The sequence below is a fragment of the Zootermopsis nevadensis genome, unplaced genomic scaffold (genome assembly GCF_977971745.1).
Source record: "Zootermopsis nevadensis isolate Lab colony 2312 unplaced genomic scaffold, Znev_1.0 Znev_ptg000001l, whole genome shotgun sequence".
Classification (NCBI taxonomy): Eukaryota; Metazoa; Arthropoda; class Insecta; order Blattodea; family Termopsidae; genus Zootermopsis; species Zootermopsis nevadensis.
The window spans coordinates 11923720-11947318 of record NW_028259133.1 but is presented as its reverse complement, the minus strand read 5'-3'; the positions used below and the strand labels follow the sequence as shown (position 1 = coordinate 11947318).

General features: G+C 35.9%; 2 protein-coding genes across 4 annotated transcripts in view; one reads left to right on the top strand and one right to left on the bottom strand.

Annotated features, from left to right (window-relative positions):
- Nucleotides 1–23599, bottom strand: part of LOC147875194 (uncharacterized) — a 131883-nt gene that overhangs the window by 28704 nt on the left and 79580 nt on the right. The gene's annotated exons all lie outside the window — the stretch shown is intronic.
- LOC110829910 (putative peptidoglycan muropeptide transporter SLC46) overlaps nt 12701–23599 on the top strand; it is a 29798-nt gene continuing 18899 nt past the window's right edge. Inside the window, exons 1-2 of one of the 3 annotated variants that reach the window (XM_022064127.2) lie at nt 12701–12803; nt 14180–14391. In XM_022064127.2, the coding sequence (XP_021919819.1) occupies nt 14349–14391 (43 nt within the window). In that variant the 5' untranslated portion in view covers nt 12701–12803; nt 14180–14348. Of the gene's footprint in view, nt 12804–13134; nt 14392–23599 lie in introns of all 3 variants that reach the window. The other 2 variants (XM_022064126.2, XM_022064125.2) reach the window with 2 other exon arrangements.

The window sequence follows — 23599 nt, the reverse complement described above, 5'->3', positions numbered from 1 at the left end:
AATTACGTGAGTTCTTTCCTTCTATATTTGTCTTTTAATATGATCGAGTATGCAAGTCAATGTGTTATTTCACAAAGGTAACAAACTTAAAAGCTTATTTAAATCAAATTTACACTTTCCCTTTACATAGATCAATTATTTAATGTTGTTTAGGGAAATAATCGATGTTTAGTCTGAGAATCATACTAAATCCATAAAAAAACTCTGTTGGCAAAGTGATTATAGAAGCAGCTGGTACATGTCGTGTAAAGGAGAAATTATATTTTTCCCTGACAAATAGCCTAGGTCCTACCAACCAACAGAGAAGTATGGAAGATGAACACCTCGGTTGTAGGTAAAGTGAGTGGTAAGCTTTAAGCTCCTGTGATTAATCCTCTGGGAAGATTTCCCGACACGCATTCGATGGGACGTTGGGTACTACGCAGAATCAGACTGAACTTGGTGGCAAACAGAAAAGTTTCTGCCCCAACCAGGAATGAAACCAGTCCCCAGACAATTATTTTACTGACACAATAAAATCTAAGGATATTTCATGGCAAATTAGTTTAAATTTACCGATATTTTATAGTATTTTGCCGATATTTTACCAGTATATTGATTATTGAATTGTTTTAGGTGTGAGATCGGCACTGTAAACATACATTTTACTTGATTTGGTACAATGTACTGCGGCAACTAGGCTATAAGATGATGTTTAGATACTGGGACGAAGGTTGAATTCCCAACGTAAAACAATAACGCTATTCATCTCAAGGATGTTAATAATTTCGTAGTAATAAAAAGAAGCCTTCGCAACTACAAATAATTTTATTCCTTAAATAACTACCAAGTAATCTTCCGGTTTAATAAAAAAATTATTTATCTTTATTACATAAAAACATAATTACTGCAACGTCGGGTTCTTCTTCGCTGTAGGGCGCAATTTATCGGTTGTATGGGACTTAACAGTGGCACGAAACCTAAAATGGCATCTCTTGACATTTTTATCTAATCTTATGCTGGTACCTATAAAGCCAATTAATCGTGACACTGTAACAAACAAACAAACAATGCCGTTCTCCTGAAATTGTCAGAATGGAAAGGGTTCAACATTCTTAAAGTTAAAATGAATCCCATTGGATGCTAAAATATATTTTTATACACAAGAAAATGGCATATGTTAATGTTTTGCAGTTAATGCTTCTGAATATCGACTTTTTTATTTCCTCAGTTGGAATTATTATTATTGTTAGTAGTAGAATATTGTCATCATCATTTTCATAAGTAACTAGCTCAACAGAAGAAAGTTCTTCAGAAGCTGATAGTCACTCAGCTAATTAAAAAACATTTCCATCTTTTATACAACCCAAAAGCCATTTCTCTGATCATAACACACCACCAGTAGACCCTATTTGAAGTTAGCTGAATCCAGTTCACAAACAACATCCTGTTCCTCTAAAATCCATTTTAATATTATCCTCTACGCACACCTAGGTCTCCTAAGCGTCCTATTTCCTTCACATACTTCGAGTAATATTTTGTATGCATTTTTAATTTCCCTACGGTTTCAAATCTCGGCCCTGAGACAAATTATCTTTGTGTGGTTTTACTAAGTCTCTTCACTTACACTCAGGTTTTGTTTCTTAAATTAGGCCACGACCGCCTCCTTCTATTTTTTTACAATTCATTGATCATCCTATCATTCTAAATTAATGACAGAGACGTTAAATAAACTACAAATCACCAGTACAGCCTTCATCGCACCATCCAGGTATTGTGTAATTATTATCGATGATTAAGATGTGATCATCGAGCGTAGAGCTGATTAATAATAATCTTCTTCAAGGGAAATAATGAAAGAAATCTCACTTATGCAGGTCTCAGGAACGAAGCGTTCATGGTATAAGTGTGAACCCTGCTAACACTTAAACGAATTTTTACTCTCGTACTTCAATAGAATCCCATACACTCAATCACAGGACCAAAAAGGTAAAACTTATCTTTAGCAGCTCCAGCTGGCGAGTTGATGTTAGCCACATACGTCTGGCTTAACGTGGGCCTCCTGTTCGCGCAGGCGCAATTGTGAGTCTCGTTTCAGTGCAGACTTGCGAGGTGAATGGGCTGCCTGTCCTTAAGAGATAATATGTTAGCAAAATATCGACTGCTAACACACTAATTTTTTAAAGGGATTTTGCTTCCAAGGGAAAAAATAGTAATTTAAATATGAAGACCAACCATCTATTTTTCTCGTAAAATTCAATACAATAAAAGAATAGGTTACGCAAATTATCTTATTCTTTGTACAAAACTGAATTTCAAGTCTGGGAAAATAATCCGAAATTCTATGACTCCGTGATAGATATGTTCCCTAGAGAGAGAGAATCATCTCATCGAGCTGAAGTACGAGGTGCAATATAAAATCTCAGTAGTTGCCAACCAGTTTTCTAGCTTACATTTCTTTCATCTTTTATTCATTCACCTCATTAATTTTTTGCTCAAATTTGCATAGCTGTCTTGTACAATGTATACATTCAACTACCAAAATGTTCAACCTCCCCTGGACCCAGACTCAAGATTCGGCTAACAGTTTTGAAAATGTCACGCCTACCACTGGTTTACCTACACATAGTCATGTCTTCGTGCTCAGGGGTATGGGGAATTCATTATTTCTTAGCGAGTAATAATTCGTCATGAAGTCTGTGGGTATTAAGAAACGTATGTGACACCAAGACAGTTCTTACGACACGAATTTTCAGTTACGAGCACAATAGCACATGAGTGAATGTCACTGTAATTATGTAGGAGTGACATTATGTTACATAATATCACGTATGCCAATCACGTCTGAACTAAAGTGGGATAAGTTGCGCTTTAAAAAGCCAAGTTTTTATTATTGTTACAATTCATGTGTAAAGCGATGTTATCGAAAACAAGAACCACTCCTGAGTACCCCACTTTACATTTATATTTGACCTGTCAGAAACATGGTTTGGACAACTGTCTTAAGGATTAGTACGTTACCCTTTTACTGACACGTTTATAATGTGAGTTGTCGTTTAAATCTGCGTGAAAAGTTGTGAAAATTGTAAGATTTTTCTTTATCTTGAACTTCTTGAAGTTATTGCTAGTTCCGTATACAGATAATTTAGTGCTGAAAACTATTTTCATTAAGCGTGCAAATTCAAGGTTATGTCGCCTCATTTGTCAATGTCATTGCTAAGTTAACTGAGAGATGTGCAGGAGTGTGCTACGCCAGTTGAAGTACTTGAGAACGGCTGGTGAATTAGGATAAATAGTGTGCAGAAGATGGCTTGTAGGCAGCAATTCAGTAATTGCGACCAAATGGACCACTCTAAAACTTTATATTAACATGCATTTGATGCCATCCAACTCCATCCACTTCATTATATGATTGACAAGAACAATGGCGGCTAAGCTTGGACGCTTCTAAGCACAATGTCACATGTCCTCGCGAGCTAATTAGCTTCAGAGAGATACCGGATGAGTTTTCAGTCACTACAGGCAAGGCCAGCGACTGAATGTTAAAACTTCATCTGCATGACGATTTTCGTCCATTTCACGTTTGTCGGAGCATTACACGGACTGTTATGATTTTTACAAAGTCTGGTACTTCTGAAACAATACGTTGCCTATGTTCAATTATGGAAAGTGTAGTCTGTGTCATAGCTCAGGCGATTAGTAGCCGGTATCTCATCGTAGAGGTCCTCGTTAGCACCCAGATCAGTCTCTGTGGAATTCTTAGACAAAGTGGTACTGGGGTAGGTTTTTCCATGAGTCCTTCAGTTTTCCTGTTAATATCATTTCAAATTTGCTATATAGATAAATAATCGGCTTTTCTCTTCGGCAGATTTATCTCCGGGCAAACCCCCCCCCCAAAAAAACAAAAACAAAAAAACAACAACAACCAAAGGCTGATCAAGCTTTAGAACCGGTTTGAACTGGGTGGCAAACGAGAAAAATGAGAAAATTAATTTTATCTGCCGGGGACACAAACCAGATCGTCGACTCACAGTAAATCTACTAATGGAAAAAAAGTTATATTGAAAAACTGATAGTCGCTCAGCTAGTCATGAAATTCATCGAACTTTTTTTGAACACGAATTTTCATTGTCGTGTTCACAAGACCCCGTCGACGGACCCTACCCTGAGCCAGACGAATCCAATCTGCACCCACCAATCTTGTTTCCTTGATTTGATCATCTTATCAAGACTGATTTTATTAATTCATATAATTCGTCACAAATTTGAACTGTATGTTATCTAAAAACCTTATATGAAAACACTGCACTAATTCCAGAAACACTAACATATTTATAGCATGCTAATAACTGCTTAATAACTTCGGAAGTTGTTACTTATGAAGACAGGGACGTAAACATTTAACTTGCAGCGTTAAAAGTATAACAGTGATTGCGGAATGGAAGATAAGGTTAACAGACTTGCTCAGGATCAATAAGGCCATTGATTAGAATCAGCTATATACATATCATGTACCAAGTTCTCTTATAGGAAGAACTGCGTGCGCTCAACAAGCTACTTGCGGACCACAGCTTTAACACACTATCTGCAACAACGCTGTTATCAACACCTATACTGATAAGCATTATTACACTTCCAGTTATGTGTTACTAATCTTGTTTATCTTATTTATGCCTAATTTTATATGGGAATTTTTCTGCAACAAATCAACTACATATTCCTTCTGTCTGTTCAGAGTGTTCGCCTTTACAACCTCGTCCATATTGAATAATTCTCCCATGACCTCCTACACACATAAAACAAGCCAATTGTTGCTGACACGTGCTGATTAGATGGAGTTAGTTGATAAGCCACTTAGTTCAATAAGCAGAAAAGCTTGTCTACTGAACTGCAACCTACATAACCCAATCTGGGGTGACCAAATTTAAACTCTTCCCGAAGGACAGGCATTTACTTGTATTGGTTAAACGTAAGGTTAAGTAGGATTTGTGGTTCTCACGGCAGTAAGCCGGAAGATGACTGTCTGGGTTGTAGCGCCGTGTAGTCTGGTACACGTTTTGCATTTTTGTATGCTTCAGTGCCATGTTGGTATTCCTCTATATAATTATAATTATAAACAAGAACCTTATAAGTTATCTGTTTGAAGTTTTATAGAATACCTTCAAGAATAGTCCACTGTAAATCAATCCTATAGTAAGTCAAAAGTCTACATTGTCATAATCACAGGTCTTACAGAATTCGTGCTCTTGAATAATAAATCAAGAATACTAATTCTTTAACACCTGTAGTAATGACAGTGTAGACTTTTGACTTATTATAGGATTGATTTATAATGGACTATTCATTTATGTAGGCTACTCTATAACATTTCATGTGGATATTAGATACTATGATAATTTTAACTTCACCATAGCACGAAATAAACATGTTTCTCAGTACTCCTGACTGTGGCAAAATGTACACATAAACTAAATGAAGTGATGCTATGATTTCTAACTTTCCTCTAAAATGTTAACCATCTACATAACCACAGGATGTCATCATCCGGAAAACTACAGTATATAAACGACAAGCGATAGCCAGTTGTACTATGTTATCCTGGTTCGAAGTTACACAAAAAGTAGGCTAGAAAATAGGTCTAAAATAGGCCCGTATTACGCAGACAGGTAAGCTATCTTATGCTTACGCAAAGGTAATACCGAGAACCATACACGATAATAACGCAAAATTGTAAAGTAAACATACTGTTTCAGGCAGGGGCTTAAAAAAATGTTTTTACAAAGTCTTGACGTCAGTCATTCTGGTCCGGGATTAACCACAGAGTTCTTGTAGTATGTTTCGTCACAAACTTCTGATAAGTAAAGACAAGGACTAATGTTATTCATGCTTAACAACAATAATATTTGTCCAATATAATTACGTCAGCAGTTATTTTTAAAACCAACTTTCTAATACTTGAAATTCGCTGGAATGTTTTAGGTATCACGGATCGAACCTTAAGGCCAACTACCCCCATATTTTTCGTGATTTTACTCGATTAAATATCTCATCCCCAAACTCGTTTCGAAAAAGCAATACGTATAATGTTGTAAACACATGGAAGGCTGTGAGAACGAATATAATTTCCAATGCACATACACCGAAGTCTGTAAAGTGAAAATCCGAAAACACATTTTAAATACTGAAAGGAGCATTATCTACTTAGTTGTGCAATTAAGTAACTTAACAGAGCGCAGTAGTACATATCGAAGTCTTAACTCCTTATTTATGATAATTACACAATATACCAAACATCGCGCTCCGTTTCTTATACAGGCATACCTCGGACATATTGTGGGTTCGGTTCCAGACCACAGCAATAAAGCGAATATCGCAATAAAGCAGGTCACACGAATTTTTTGGTTTCCCAGTGCATATAAAAGTTATGTTTACACTATACTGTAGTCTATTAAGTGTGCAATATCATTATGTCTAAAAAAAATTGGAGAATTATCAAAATGTGACTAAGACACGAAGTGAACACATGCTGTTGGAAAAATGGCGCCGATAGACTTGCTCGACGCAGGGTTGCCACAAACCTTGAATTTCTAAAAAAAGAGCAACATCTGCGAAGCGCAATAAAGCGAGGTATGCCTGTATATATACTGAGGTCAGATCATTTGAGGGTTGAATCAGATATTGTGATCTATAAAATCAATAAATGTGTGAAGATTTCTGTCTTCTGGGTTTTGCGCTGTGTAGTCTGGTCGATGTTTACAAACGTTTCAGAGGTCATACTGCCTCCGTCATCAGGGCCCTGAAAAACCTCAAATCTTACACAATAAATGTGTGTAAATTATGCACTGAAAGCATCATATTAGCTCAGCCAATAAAGAAGTTCTAAAACGGTTTGTTTCTTTCATCATGTTCGTCAGTCAGTGTGAAAGAAGGCTCAAACTACCAAACTGATCTCTATCAAACTCGGCACATCTGCACCGGAAGTATTAGATTAAACTGTTTACTTCGGATTATTTAAAGATCACATAAGCCCAACGACGGACCTAAACAAACTTTAATTTATATCTTCTTACAATTCCCTTCAATTCATTTTAAGGGCATAATTGAAGTTTTATTACATATCCTACATATATTTAATTAAAAACCATGTTTGATCAAATAATTTCCCGTTATGGCGCGACATTCCTTGGCCAGATCTGCCGACTTAAATAATTTCAAACAGAGAATTTCTGAATAAATTAATGCCTTATCACTGGCCATGATAATGCGCTTAACGAAAAAGTGTTATAAACCCATTGCATCAGTCTTGATAGACGACAACTAACAGGTGTAATTTTTACGAAGTATCTTTGTTATGATGTTTCTCAACAATGCAAAATACTTGTGTTTCAATTGACAAGCACTATGAATAATCTGTGGTGGATTAGTTCATCTTTAAATATAATAAATGAACGCTGCCCCACTTTGTATATTTGCATCAGACTAGATGAGTAACATAACTTAAGTGCACATCATCAACGGAGTTGGTCTGACCTACTGATATTACTCTGTCATTAAGCCAAGTCACGTCTGCTCGGTTTACAATGCATTACAAGTTGCAAGCTGCAGAAGTTACGCATGAACTAAACTTACATCTTTTGTTCTATTGAACGAGTGTATCTGTTCATTGTTAATGGTCTTCTTTCAACATACAGATAAAACGTTGTACCAGTGTATAATCATGCATGAAAGGTATTTATTCCGTAATTAAATAAGATTATTTAGCCCGCAAAAGCTTTTCGCCGAAGGAGGTTTCATTACATAACTCGTGCATGTAATAAAGATTTGTGGCTTTAGCGACGTTAACGTGTAGTACTAAGAGGGGAACCCCAGTAGTAGGAGAACATCTTTAAAAGACAAATGCCTGTGGACACTTGTACCTGATGTGAATGCTAATAGCAACGAAGCATAACGGATGCCCTTATTTCAGCCGTCATGACACACGGATGTGTTCTTAAACAAAACTGTCCGGTTACTGACGACACACTTTGCTTAAACTTGGTATGTTTCGGCTGGTTTACTCTCCAGTGTGAAGTAAATGCGGGTGAAAATTACATTTCTTAAAACAGCATCTACAGTTCAAGTATTTTATGGGGACCGAACAAACTTGGTCGACACATACGTCTCAGGTAAAAAGTGGGGCGTATGAAAAAAGGCCAGGTGCATAAAGTTTAAACGATTGATACCAGCAAGAAAAATAGATCTGTACTGTGTAAACCAGAAGGCAATAAATAAGGAACATTAACATAGATGAGTAAGTGGCCAGTCAAAGTTTTAGTGGCGTAGTATAGAAATTGTGCAGTGAACGAAAAGGCCTCCAACCCATATTTAAATATTCACTGTTGGCTGCAATTCAATCCAATGTAATTCGACTGGATGAATAAACATACAATATCGCTGGATCTATACAAAAGCCCACGCAGGCAATTTCATGTTGTAACCTGTTGGCGACAATCCGTCAGTTCTCTTTCAACAGTCGAAATACAATGATGTTCTTTTTAAAAGTTCAACGAGTGTTCGTTGTCGAACACTACCCGGCATCTCGTTTCTACTAAAATTTCCAGACTGAGTTCCGGAGAAATTTCCCGATTTTCCTGTGTCAGAAAAATCGACAATATCTCATCTGGCGAACCTTTTTCGTCGCCGGGCTGAGGTAAAGAATGAATGCATGCATGGCTAAATGCGGTGGACATTTCCAATACTTAACATGACATTGTTTTTGTTTTCTGATGTCAATGTAATATATTTTTTGACAAACAGAACATGTGTCAGAAATGGATTGCGTGATTTTTTTTGATAATCCTTAACAAAACTAATGATAATTTAATATTAACTTTTCCAAGAGACCCGCAGATATGCTATCACTTCCTCTGCTACAGATATTGGAGCTCGTTGTCATGCCCCCCTCCACCCGTTATTTTATCTCCATCACCCTTTATATTACACTTTAAGGACTGTCTTCCAAATGTTCCAATAATACTTTTAATAAGATGCTTCCTTTATTATATTTATAAGAGACTGTGGGTACCTGATAAAGTATTTCAGACAATATTCGGGTATAAGAATTAGGCGGTAGGAGGAGGATGGAGACAGTTACATTGATAGAAAGTTCATAATATGAACCCTTAACGTAATGTTAATAGCTTGGTTACGTCGGTAACTAATAAATACAGGGAGACATCGCATGCATAGAAAAAAAATGAAACCTTGATAGGAAAATCTGATGGTAAGAGACTGTTTAGAGAAGAGTAGGTATGCATTAAAACTGATTTTGAATCAGCAGAATGTGAAGGTGTGAACTGGTTTCAACTATTTCAGGACAGGGTCCAATTGATGGATTTTATGAAGATGGTAATAAACCTTCGTTACACAAGCGCGGGGAATTATTTGATCAGCTAAGTAGTCGTAAACGTTTTAAGAAAATCCCCACACCAGGGAGTTAGTCACAGTAGACATTTTCAGCACGGTTGCGTTTACCATGTACGTGCCAACAAAGTTAAGCCTTGATTCTAAATTCCTATATCAGGAATTGAGTGCTGTCTTTTAAACGGGCTAAAACAACGTAATTTCTCTGCATATTATCAATAATTTCGGCAGGAAGAGGACCTATAACAAAGCAAAGAAAATAAAAAATCCCGCAGACTAACCTCAGACAACTCATAACCAAGTCACGTTTGTTATTGTCATATATTTTGTGAACTGCGTATTTCATATAGCACGATCATGAATGCAGATTTAGGATGAGGCAGAAAGGAAACGGTCGTGGCATACAGAATATAGTACTCCAGGAAATACTTGAAATAACAGAGGAATACCATGTATATCTCAGCCAGTACACCTGGTCTTGGGTCGAAGTCTAGGATCTGGGATATCGCACTTAGTACAAAAAAGTGTTAACCGCTACAACACGACTTCAAACAGCCTTAAACAATAAATTTTCACTTTGTACGCATATTGATGTCAAGCTTTCTTTCTTCAACACGGCCTAAGCTTAACATGAACACGTGTACACGTCAATGATGTAGTGACACAGTGTAAACTTCTGAGTAGTTGTTTCGTATTTTCGCGATTCTACAAAAATCAACATCCGTGACGGATCTTACACAGTTAATACGACAACATCAAGGCTTAAAAATCCGGAAATTTTCCACGAAGCATTAGAAAAGAGTCATATATATATTACCTTTCTTCTCCATTCTATTTACATACTACAAGGATAATTTCAGTGTGCTTAAAGGACACATTTTTACCTACATTTACGTGGGACCGAACCTATCATCTGTTTGAAGAAAAAAGTCCTCATTGTCTCATCTGATTTAATATTTAATTCTAGTACTTTTAAAATTACATTTAGATAGATGCTTGGAACATCATTAGATTTGCACCATTATTAGCTTTAATTGTTATGAACTTCCCGTGTAATATTATCATGTGTTCAATGTTCTGGTTAAAGAGTATTATTGTCTTATTAGGCGTATTATTTTACCTGTCTTTTGATGCTTTCAAGCAAGCGGAATTTCGTTTTGGAAGGGGTATCAGTGCTCCGAATCCTAGATTATGTTGCCGTATTAAATAGCGCTTTGAGGCCGAAACAGGCATTAGACTGCTAAGAATGAAAGAGAATAGAAAAAAACCTAAGTGCACAACGTAACTACAGCGTCATGATTAAATTAGTTTAATATGAACCCCCTAAAATGCTTGATAAATCTGTTTAGATCTCTGGATTGGCAACAGTAAATTTGTAAAAATGAACTAAGGTCGAAACAATGAATGCGATAAGAAAACTTCTCAGACTACAAAATACTGATAAATATAAAGTTTATTAAATTTTTATTAACCTTTAAGTATTTATGTTTTATTTCTATAAACCACTTATATTTGCACCATTACTGATAAGCTTTGCTTTGACTTTTAAGAATATCGGTTTGGGTGACAGCTGTCAACAGAGTAATGCGGTTTTTGAAGGTAGTCACCGAAAAGAGAACTACATACAGTCCACGACTGTAATCTTGAGACTTGCAAGAAATTCCGGAAGTCCGTAGTGTTAAAGGCAGACCCTATCTCACCCCGCAAGTCTCAAGATTACAGTCGTGGACTGTAAGTAGAATCACGAATGAAAGAATAAAACAACTGCGTTCGTGACTTGTCGTGTCACTGCTTCGAAACTTTTCATATTCTTTCTACATCACATGTAAATAAGGTCAGGATTGTACTGCAGAGTTCGTATTCCTTTCGCTACACGACCTTCTCTGGTGGGTTTAGACAGAAGGAACCTCGAATACTAATAACATCTTCACGAAATGAATATGAAATTAGTGAAAGGAAGGTTGCTAACGGCGCACAGTTCATCACTTTTCCGTTTATGTTTCACTTTAGTGCAGTATGACCAGTAAACGTGTAACAATATTTAAGGCAATTGAAGCTAGATTTGTACCAAACATACCAAAACAAAACCTCCGCCTGACTCCAGACTTCCGTCAAAAGCAGACTCTGCAAGTCCCCACCATAGGCGCCACCATAGTCCCGTTTGCATTTATTGCTACGAGAACATAATTTTAGTTTTTCTCTTTTTAAATCCCACAAACAGTGAGCTCCTACAGTCAAACGTGACGGAATTGCCTATTATTTCAGAAGTAGATGCTCACTCCCAAAAATTAAATAAATAAAACAGAAAGCAAAGAAAAACAAGAATGGAAAATCATACTCCACAGAGTACATACAGCTTCCATAGGCGTGCTTTACACCACAATATATGACTGTGACTTTAAATACTTTCGTATTTCCACCGATGACAGAACGAAAAGCATATTTTTTTCGTAACACAAAAACAAAATAAATGCAAAAATTAAAATAAGATTAAACGTAAGAAATTACAACGGTTCACAGCTTTCTGTAGAGCGTGCCAAGTTAAGTGAGGAGCTGCTACAAAAAATGAACGTCCTTAAGTTTGGAGAATGCACCAATGAAAATGAAGAAACATGAAAATATCACTGCTAAGGCGGAATTTAAAACGAATTGCTTTCGTGACATTTTATAGAAACATACAGCCTAGTCTAACGAAACAAATATTTGTAAATAATACTTTGTACGGGTAGTATTGTTCTAAGTACAAGCACATAAAACGCACAGTCATATCTGAAAGTGGAATAAAAACTTGAGTTAAAAAAACAAAAACAAACAAACGTAAGGCAACTAGTAAAATACCTTCCCTATAATTTCAAAGATTTGAAGAAGCTTTTCACCATCATCATGATGATCAATCAAGTAGAACAAAACTGACCAGGTTGTAGCACGCATGGCAGAGATGAGAAATGCACAAAAGATTTTAAACAAAAATCTTAAGGAGCGAGGTTTAGGCTTAAATGGAAAGATAATATTAAAACGAATCTTAAACAAAATAGGGATGGAGGTTACGGACCATATCGACTTTGTGCAGGCAATAGCGATTTCCTCTGAACTTGATAACAAATCTTCAGGTTTCTTACAAGTCGGAGGATTTAAGTAGCTGAGCTAATATTGTATACTCAAAAAGGACTTTGTTCCACGAGATTTTGCGGCATTTGTGAAATTGTGGAAGACAGAATGTGATTGCCACCCGCATTTCCTGATTCATGTGACATCATCAAACTAATGAATGCCAGCAGTAATACTGTGGAGAGGTGGAGGGGTAACGAAAACTTCAGCTTCACGTGGTGTCACGACAGTCTGTTCGCAGACCCGGTAGACAGCAGCTACCAGTTCTCAACGCGCGGCACAGTGGTTCAGTCACTTTTCCCTCGTCTAGTAAGGTGAGAATCTATCACACGGTCAATGCCCCATCGGCCTTCACACAGCGTCCTGCAAATATTCAGTGTTTCTGTGATAATATTAAGATTTTTAATACATTTCGTTGTCTGCTTTATAATGTAGATAATATAATTTGTTTCCGTGGTTTTAAATATTCAAATAAATGCTATAAAGCCTATTTTATGTCTGTTGTCAGTAGCAGATTTGTTTTGACACCTAGAAGCAAAAATATTTCTAATATTTTCAAAGAAATCTAACTCGTGTGACAGAAAAAATTTCAGACCCGTTGTCTTTAATGAAATGTTAATAATAGTTTGAACAATTTGCCTACAGTTGTTCTTTACGCCTTCGATCATCAAATTAATATTTTCGTGAAAGGTGACATAATTATCATCGTACAACAAAATAATTTTTATGATAATATAAATACGTAAGTGGCAGTAACATTGACTGTATGTAATGTAAACTATCTGCAAGATTTTTATATCATATCTAAGCGACGAGAAAATCTCTGGTTACAAATATTTTAATACTTAAAAAAGCCAAAAATTTAAGTGAGACGTTTCCAAGTATTACAGTGGTAGTATTGATATTTACTGCTCTCATTTTTTAAGATTTTCATAAATATGTCTGACGAAAAGAAAACCAAAACTCAAGTTCAGAATGGCGGTGATGCAAGAGAGACGCCGTGGAAGACCATGACAAACCGTGAGAAGTGGGAATACTTCACGTCGAACATTACGGTTGAGCCTATGTTGGCCTGTTACATCATGCCATGCGTGCTGGCTATGTTAGCTACACAGAATCTCAACTTGGAAAAAGCCTGTCGTGTAAACCTCAGATACGATGATGAAGTCTGTGCCGCCCTCACCGCTCGCCAAACAGCGAACTACACGGAACAAGAAACCCAGGTACAGCAGCTGGTGGCAGGGATGACCATCTGGAAGACGATGGTACAGAGCGCTCTGCCGTGTTTCCTGATGCTCTTCCTAGGGTCCTGGTCGGACAGACACGGACGACGGAAACCCTGCATGCTCCTTCCGATAACTGGAGAGTTCCTAACTTGCATTGGGCTCATCCTCTGCACCTACTTCTTCTTCGAATTGCCTATGGAAGTTGCTGGACTGGTTGAATCTCTATTCCCTGCCCTTACAGGTGGATGGTTCACAATGTTTATGGCTATCTTCAGTTACATTGCTGATGTGACGTCAGTTGAAATGAGAACGCTAAGGATTGGTATAGTGAACCTGTTCGTATCACTTGGTGTTCCTGTGGGAATGGCTCTCAGTGGGGTTCTCTACAAGGAAATCGGGTTTTATGGTATCTTCTCTATATCTGCAACAATGTACGTTATGAGTTTTTGTTACGGGTTGTTCAGGATTAAAGAGTCGCCTCGACAGAAAACAGAAGAAGAGAGAAAGACGCAACAAGCATCCAAACAACAGACTTGTGGGTTTCTGAGGGATTTCTTTGACATTCGTCACATTTCCGAGACTTTTAGAGTCGCCTTCAAGGATGGGAAAAACAACAGGAAGAGGAGGGTGATCATGCTGATGATTGCTTGCATGGTGATCATCGGACCCTTACACGGTAAGTCGCTACGAGTTTGCTGTTTTGAACTTATTCAATTCGAATAGAAATTAGTATGAAGATTTCTGTCTTCTCGGTTGTTGCGCTGTGTAGTCTGGTCGATGTTAACCAACGTTTCAGATAAACACTCATCGCCCTGATGACAGAGGCAGTATGACCTCTGAAACGTTGGTAAACATCGACCAGACTACACAGCGCAGCAACCCAGAAGACAGAAATCTTCATACTCACAGTTGTGAAAACCTCAAATCTTACATACAAATTAGTAACTTAATATAGATAATAAACAGTAAAACTGGCTTCATTACAAACAGACATGGATTTTGAATAAAATATAATAGATATGGACAATATATTTATGTATGTTTCAAAGTAAACTTCTTATATTACCGATTAAGAAATTTGTTCGAAAGATGTAAAGCTGTAAAAATTCTGTTTATATGAATACTAAAGATAAACTTGGATCCAAGCACGGAAAATGTATTAGCTGCTGGCAGGTACTGTTTTCAATGCTAACACGTTCATGGACAATTAATCCGTTCCGTTTAAGTCGGGGATCTGAAAAATTCGGTCTAATCCATTAAATGAATTTGTCTTATGACCGTGGAGCATAGGTTATATAGCATCAATTGGCAGGATAATAATGATCGTTGCATATTTAACACGATGTCTCGGCATTTCTTAAAAGAATTGACGAAAGTAATGAAAACCATCTGTAAAAATAGTCGGTATCCGTCCCCAGATTTGAACCCAGATCTTTATGAATATGAAGCAGATTTCCTAATCAATCCACCGTTATTATTCATCATTTAAAATTCAGCAAATCATGATTTCCATTTCGTTTCAAATTAAAGGAAACCCGCCCCCCTCCAGAACTAACCAATTTTGTACAGTTCCATACATTCACCAAAGTCAAAATTGCTTAATACTTTACAGCCGTTGGCTGTGATAACCTACACATTGTTCGGAGTGAAGCTGCTGTTCAGAAATAGGCAAAGCTAATAGCAAATTTTTAGTATAAGCCTGTTTATAAAGGTCATTATGGATAAACTTACCGAGAATTAAATTATACATTACCAGTTTAATCTCAATGCAAGTTAAGTTGCTAAGACAAGCAAACTTAACTAGTGTCTCTAACTCATGTGCACTAAATGCGTACTCATCCGTTACAATTTCGAGGTTGTTTAATCAAATAAGCACGGTTAGGCTGCAAGATCCTTCAGACTTTACACAATTTAATTCTTGTATTTAGTCACTCCACATTTTCCGATTACACTGCATTACAGTCCTTGTCCTCCTTTAATTCTTCATATTATCTGGATATTAAACTAATTCCTATCAACATGTAAACTTGTCCTTATGACTAATTACGTAGGTATGTACAAAAATGTAATCACAGCGAATTCTTCTTCTTCTTCTTAATCTGTTCTTAATCCGACTTAATATATTTAGAAGCTTGATTTATGAATTTTGTGTTTTCTTCCTTTTTAATAACAATATTATTTTGTTTAATACAAATTGTGAATAAAAATTAAAACACTGTTCGTATTACAAACAATAATATAAATAAAATAAGTAATAAGAGATAAAATCTTGAAGATGTTATGATTAGCATCTCCATTTTTAAATTGAACAGAAAACAGATAATAATCTAAATTCTAAAAGACAAATAGTGATAAATAAAATAATATTCACTTCGTGAAATAGATCGTGTTGGCATTCTCAGTTTATAATTGAAACTATACTAAAAATGAATATTTATTACAAAATAAATAATTAGAATATCGCATCATTTTGTTTTAAAAATAAATTGTTTGACTTTTTTAAAATTAAATTTATCTGATATTTTCTCTACACCAGAGTATAAAATATTCTATCAATCTCAAAATCCTTTTGGAAGAGACAATGAGGAAACAAAATGGAGTTTTTCTGCCAGCTATTGAACTCCGACAGCCCTTTCGACTGTGCCTTCGCCGTTTCGCGTAACATACGTCATACAGATTGAAACAAGGTCTACATTAATAATCTTAATAAAATTAACCTGATACTTTCTCACTGTGCTCCCATCAGAAAATCTCACTGAACTATAACATTTATCAGACAGACTTACATGATCTTTTCACTCGACATCGATCGACTGTAACCTGATGAATATATTCATTACATAAGAGATTTCTAACATCGGAACTCATTAGATAAAGCTGTACACAAATGTATCCCACAATTACGAAGAGCGAGTCGTAATGATTAAGATTAAGAAACGTCCTTCGTGCAGACTAACGTGTAATTGTAGGTAGGTGGTTATAATCTATTGTACGAATTACAGGAGACAATAGTAAGGTTGTGACATTAATTTGGATTGTCACGAAACTTGAAGGTAGTTGTTACAAAATGGCGTACTTTTAATATTTCTATTATAGTAATATTATTCAATAGCATTTTATTACATTGCGTAAATTTTATTTATTGCTTTAAGGACAACTTTTACATGACTAAAATCACTTCTGAAAATAAAAGAAACACTTAGACCATTTTGTTTTCATATCTCTCATAACGATAATAGTAGAAACTCAGAAACACAATTTTTGTTAAATTGATCTAGGATTATAATATGCTAATTTTTCGGTAAATATATCTGCTAAGTATACTACCGTAATATCAGCTGTAGATATTTTATAAATGTTCTTGGATCTCTGACAGATATTAAAATTCTTACTGAAGTTAATAAAAATAGCGTCATACAGGATTATAAATCCACCCCGTACTTATTACGAATATTGATAGTCCCAAAAATTCCCAATGGTATTGTTTTAGGGCAATACTTTCTTATAATATATACGTTTGTTTCTTGGTCATGGCTTCCATCTTCAGGTACAAAAGGGTGGAAGACGATAAAACAGGAATCTGTCGGGCCTCCTGTTAAGTTAACCTCAGACCTGGACGAGTAGAAAAACCTGTCCAGTGTCAATTTCTCAAGACAAGTCTGAGACCTACCAGTAGGAAGCCTTTGAATATACGCCAAAATTGTCTCACGGCCTTCAGCACAAATTCCATGTTGATAACAAGGTGAAAACTCATTACTGTTCATTTCAAGGCAGATGCTGTACTTCGCCAGCTTTAATAAACTAACCTGTACACAGTAATTTTTTTTGTTTCTACGACTGTTGTTATGAATAGAGCCCTTTCTTACATTCAAATCAGCCTATTATAAGAATATTACGTAGGCGTCTTTTAATCACAAGGCTGAATTCCAATACAAATAAATCGACAAAATATATTCTCTAAAATGACACTATATTTACACTATTTTTCTCGATTAAAAAAGCAGAAATTCTGTCCTCAGCTTAAAATCTTTTACAAGTAAGTCACTTAGAGTTTATTTCTAGTTATATCATAAATTTCCATAAAACACACATTAAAATGATTCTCCCCGTCGGCCTCACATTTTTCTCCGAAATTATGAAAATTTTTATTGTTTCCGAAACCTAAACACATTTCCAGGCCATCGGGTATTTTTTTTCGAAGAAACGTACTGTCTGCATCTTCTACCAAACAGTTCGCAGAAGAACATCATCATCCCGTTCTATGCCAAATCAAATGTCCGTAAATTAGCACAACTTACCAGTTTAATGACATATTCTCAGTGGCCTTATTATCGATCGTATTGGCCTGTGCCCTCTATTTATGGTACAAATGGCTCTATTTGCGATCGTAATTATTATCTCGGGTCTCGCAATATTTATATCGTAACAGCTGTTAACATTCGCATTACCCACATTTCTATTCACACATGTCCCATCGAAACTACAGTTACTATCGATAGTTTCTGAACATTGTCCATGATCCTTTTTTGTTCAACTGAACAAACACGTAAGAAGATTATCACTAAAACTATTTTATTAGTATTTGAGGTTCTCACGGCGATGAGAATAAAGATGGATGTCTTCTGGGTTATAGGGCGGTGTAGTCTGGTAAAACTTTACCACCGTTTCAGAGGTACGTGCTGCCTTTGTCTTCAATTACCCTCATGACGAAGGTGGCAAGGATCTCTAAAGCGTTGGTAAACATATACCAGACTACAAGGCGCTTCATCCCAGGAGACAGTCATCTTCAAAACTGTCTTTTTCCTGTTTTCCTCTTCCTTATTTATTCTTTTAATCGCGAAATGACGTGTGAAATTAGTGTTTAACAGTCACATTTGATGATGAATGGATTCATATAACCAATTATGGCTTCTGAGTACTAAATAAAGAGTAAACACTCATGTCCTTCACTACGTGGGTACATACTCTGGGATTTTGCTACGAGAACAAAGGTTAATAAATTCTAGTGAAGTCTGTTGGTTACGGAAATCTTTTGGTAGCATAGTCAGAGACGTGAGCTGTTAGAAATTTCTTCGTGAGTTTACTTTTATAAACACATACTCCTCCGGCAATCTTATCGTTCAATTATCTTCTTTCCACGTGACATGCTGTAAGACTAAATCAAAGTTCACGTGGGACATAACTTAACGTAATATAGCTCGCATGCTACAAAAATAAAATATACCATACAAAGGAAATACAACCGAAATTTTCAATTTTGTTTTATTTAACGATTATGTCAACAGCTCAGATTGTGTGATGTCGAATTATGGGATGAAAAGCGAAACAATGAATCAGAAGGAACGTTTAAGAAAGCAAAGGTGGTCAATGTTTTAATTTAGACTGCGTCCGGCGCTTATTCAGAGTGGCTGAGTAAAACTAAGACAAATATTAGGGTATCCGGTCTTAAGGACATAGGCACTGATTAGAGAAGAAAGGACGATTAGATTGTAAATAAATAACGCATTGGGAATGATGTATATTGAAACGATAATTATCGATTATGAGGCAGTATTTCAACATTTGCATAGAGAATCTGATAAAAAAAAACTCGGCCGGGATGGGCGCGAATCGAACCTGAGACTTCTCGAGTACAAATCTTGAGCATCACAGGGTGACATTCTTTAGTCTCATGTGTTTGGCCAGATGTTATTTCTTTCATTACTTTATTTATGTCTTAGCTACTTTTAAACTTAAAAATAGTCTAATACTCCTTCCTACTTGTTTCAAATTATAATATTTTATAACATACATTCTACAGAGTGTGCATAATGTTAAGAACTATCCGTTTTCCCGTTTGCTGCTTGAAGACGTGAAGATGAAAATGTACAAATCTATAATTTTGCCTGTTGTTATGTATGATTATGAGTCGATTTCTCTCACTAAGAGAAGCAGATCGATTATGGAAGGGTGTCTGAAAACAAGGTTACTGGGGACAATATTTCAGACACAAAAGAAATAAAGTAACAGAAATTTGGAAAAAAACTGTAGATGTGATGATCTATACTCTTCGCCTAAAATTATTAAGAGATGAAATCACGAAGGATGAGATGGCCGGGGCGTGTAGCACTGATAGGGGAGATGAGAAATGCGTAATTCTTACGATGATTTTCATAATGTAGGCATATAAGTAAATATTCAGCTTATTATAAATATGCTAAAAATTAGAAGTATTATGATAAATAGCCCAACAGTTTCAATATAATGTCGACTTTATATATACGTTTCAACTTTTACTTTCTGGTAGGCCTAATACCAAATATGCAACTATGCCTGGATTTATAACACTGTAAAATGATATAAATATCGTACACAGCACTGCATTTAAACCCGACTTAAAATTCTGAAGCTCAGAGACGTCAACAGACAGATATGGGTGAACGAAATTAATGACCAGCAGACAACAGACAGAGCACACAGCCTAATGTAATTCAGGGAGACACACTGTGCCACTGCGTCCCCTTTCTTTCTTACATTAGAACGTTAGGTACATAATCCGTTATTTTAAAATATTCAGTCGCATTAGGAAAGATTGCAATTTGAGTACGCCGTCCTTGCTTCATGGCCTTAGTCGCTTGGCTGGAGTAGAAAGTTAAAACTTCTAAGTTCTTGAACTCGACTCTAGTTTGTGTGTGGTCAGTGTCAGGCCCCGAATTTCAATTGTACTATTTGTTGTATGTTGGTATTTCTCGCGTCCTTTGGTTAGCATGCACTGAACTGCGCCTACTAGCAAATTCTGTCTCCAGCCATTCTGATCACCAATATGGTGGCTTGACCTACATACGCTGTCCCACGAAAACTTGCTCTGCAGCTACGCTGATTTCCACAGGCGTGAGTGAGTCAGCTTCGTGATTTTGTAAAGAGTATTTTTTAAACTGTAGTCCGCAGATCGCATCTGGTCCGCAAGTTCTACTGTACTGTCACATTTTAGTTCTGAAAGAAGGGCTTAAATAAAATTTTATTTTTATTTATTTACACCCTTCTTAAAGATCACTAAAGATACAGGCCCACTTTACAGCAGTTGAAAGAAAACGTGTTTTACAAGTAGCATCTAAGATTTTGTGTTTAACATCGGTATATTTTTCGTACGTAGCCACATTAGGTAATATAATTTAAACATTTTTTCCGTCATATACTGACGGGAAATTTCTGGCAAATTAAAATTATTTCAAAGACATTCACGCATAGTTTTTAATTTTGAATACAGGATCTGAAGTTCTCAGAAAGGTGAATATGTCAAATGTGGTTTTCTGTGCAGCGACCTCATCCTGAAATATAAGACAACACGTTTCTCCGAAATTTTAGTACCTAACCATCTAGAATACTTAATTTAGAGTGTTAAATGAGATCAGTTATGAATTTGTATTTTAATGCCTCATAAAGGTGCTATTACATTGTAAATAACGTGTTTATACGTGTCAATAACATGCTAATCAGATGTTTTACTTCACAATGTGAGGAAGATAGGTTGTCTGTGTTTTGCATGTCAGTGCTAATAACTGCGGACCTCCTGTTCTAAAAGCATGTCACAACGGATAATTCATTGTATTTCTGCTCCTTTGGGCACTGTCCGCTGTGTGAGCTGTGTGTGTTACACATATTTCGGAAATAGACTATAAATATCCTTTTAATGTATTGGTTGTTATTATACTGACATATGTATCTTAATACCAACTAAATTGATTGCGGTACTGGGGAAATTAGTTGGACAAGTTTTAACGCTGACTTCACATATCACATTTCAAACAAACCCGTTAAATGATGAAATAAAATGTAGACTTCGTTATTCATTTATTTCATGTTGCAAAGAAGGCATTTACTTAATTAACAAATCGGATTTTTCTACGCAACATTAACATGGAGAGGAAAAGTCAAATATCTTGAAAATAATGTATGACAAATGTCCTGAACAGTTGGTTTGAGGGTTTTGGCATTGAACGACTTGAACTAGATCCCTAGACTGAATTAAAAGAGGGTAAAATTTAAAATTAATCAGAGATACGGAATCCGGTACTTTTTGAAAGCACCAAGAATTATGTAGGATTTGAGGTTTTCACGGATGTGAGTCTGAAGATTGCTATCTTCTGGGTTGTTGCGTCGTGTATTCTGGTAGATGTCCAACAACGTTTCAGAGGGCATACTGCCTTGTTACGAACACATATGTAGCTTTTAATTTCTCAGACAGACGTCTAATTGCCGCAAAAGTTTACATATCACAGAACAAGCTTTTAGACACGTAAGTATGTGCTGCCTTTTTTAAAATTCATTGACAAAAATTCACTTTCCTTACTCTAAATTGCTTGTACCAGTCTCTTTATGCGCTTAGAGGTGCAGCTGACATTTAAATGTGAGACAGTTAATGTGTTAATGTTAATCTTTGGCGTGAAGAAAGTTGACATGAGTGAGAACTGACACCTACATTCTACTTGATTAAATAGTTCAATATAATATTATTACAGATGTGTGATCACGTATCTGTTAAACTAGTTCATTTTGTAAATACCAACTTAAAATTCGAATGAAATGTTTCGATAGCACAAATGTAAAGAAAGTACTCAGAAGTGCAGTTTAATATTATAACAAATCACTTGAAACATTGTGTACAGACTGCCCCAAACAAACATCATGTATATAAATGAGGTTAATATTCCGTATTATAATTTGTATACAACATTTTCGGATAACCTATATATTAAACACATTTGTATACAAAACAGTAGGCAACTTCTTACGCAATTACAGACCACTCAATCAAGCACTGTCATAGGTCTTTAAAAAAACCAGTTTCTGCCTAAAAACATTTAATAATGTTTACCACATGGAGCTCGAGGCGGATTTAAGTAATATGCAGGATATCTAGGGCAGTACACCGTTACACCTAGAGCCCAATTGCTCTCTGACTAAATGCGTGTACATACAAAACAAAATGCTGTTTGGAATTATCTGTGACATGACACACAATCTGTAATCGATTTTAACTTCAATAACGCCAAACATTTCGTCAACCAACGAAATATCTTCGTTCTAGTGTAAATAAACACTATTCTGTTTTTAGATTCACGTTTAATTTCTCGTATTCCTGAAAGATATGTGAGATAAAATTGACAAACGCACGTTTTTAACTTCCATACATACATATTAAACAATTTGACACCAAAATTATTATTTAAATTGAATAAAGTAAACCCTCGATTTTACGGACTAATAAGGGTGAAGGGGTGTCCGGTAATGCCGATTTTCCGTTAAATTGCACAGTTATTTTTACTATGCCAATAAATACATACTTAGACCAAATTTCTATTAAGAACACTATTAAACAGATAAGTATTATTTACTGGACAACTGCAACGACATTGAAACATTACGTTATAAAGAGGTACTTAAACGGAAAGAATAATTCAAATTAACTTCTAATATCTGTTATGGTCAAAGGAAGATTTTATGTTGCCATAATTTATATTGGAGGCTACCTACTCTCGTACCTAAAACGGCCATTTGCGAACATTTTCGGTTTCAACGGCAAATGCCTAGTGCCCAGAACAATTTCTTGCAATACCAAATACTGCCCCTTAAATTGAGCTCCATATTTTAAAAGCTTTGTAATTATTAGTAATTAAATTAATATACCATGTCATAAAACAATGAAATATTAAATATATTTGTTTTAAGGCAAGGACTAAACCTGTTCACAAAAATAAAAACATATAAAAGTACTTTGGATGCTGAACGTGAACATTTCATGACATCATAAGAATTAAACGAGATAGACCTTATTAAGGGTGTTTTGTTGTACGCCTAAAATTATTGCTTAAGTGTTGGACAATTTGCCGCCCCTTAATGAATTT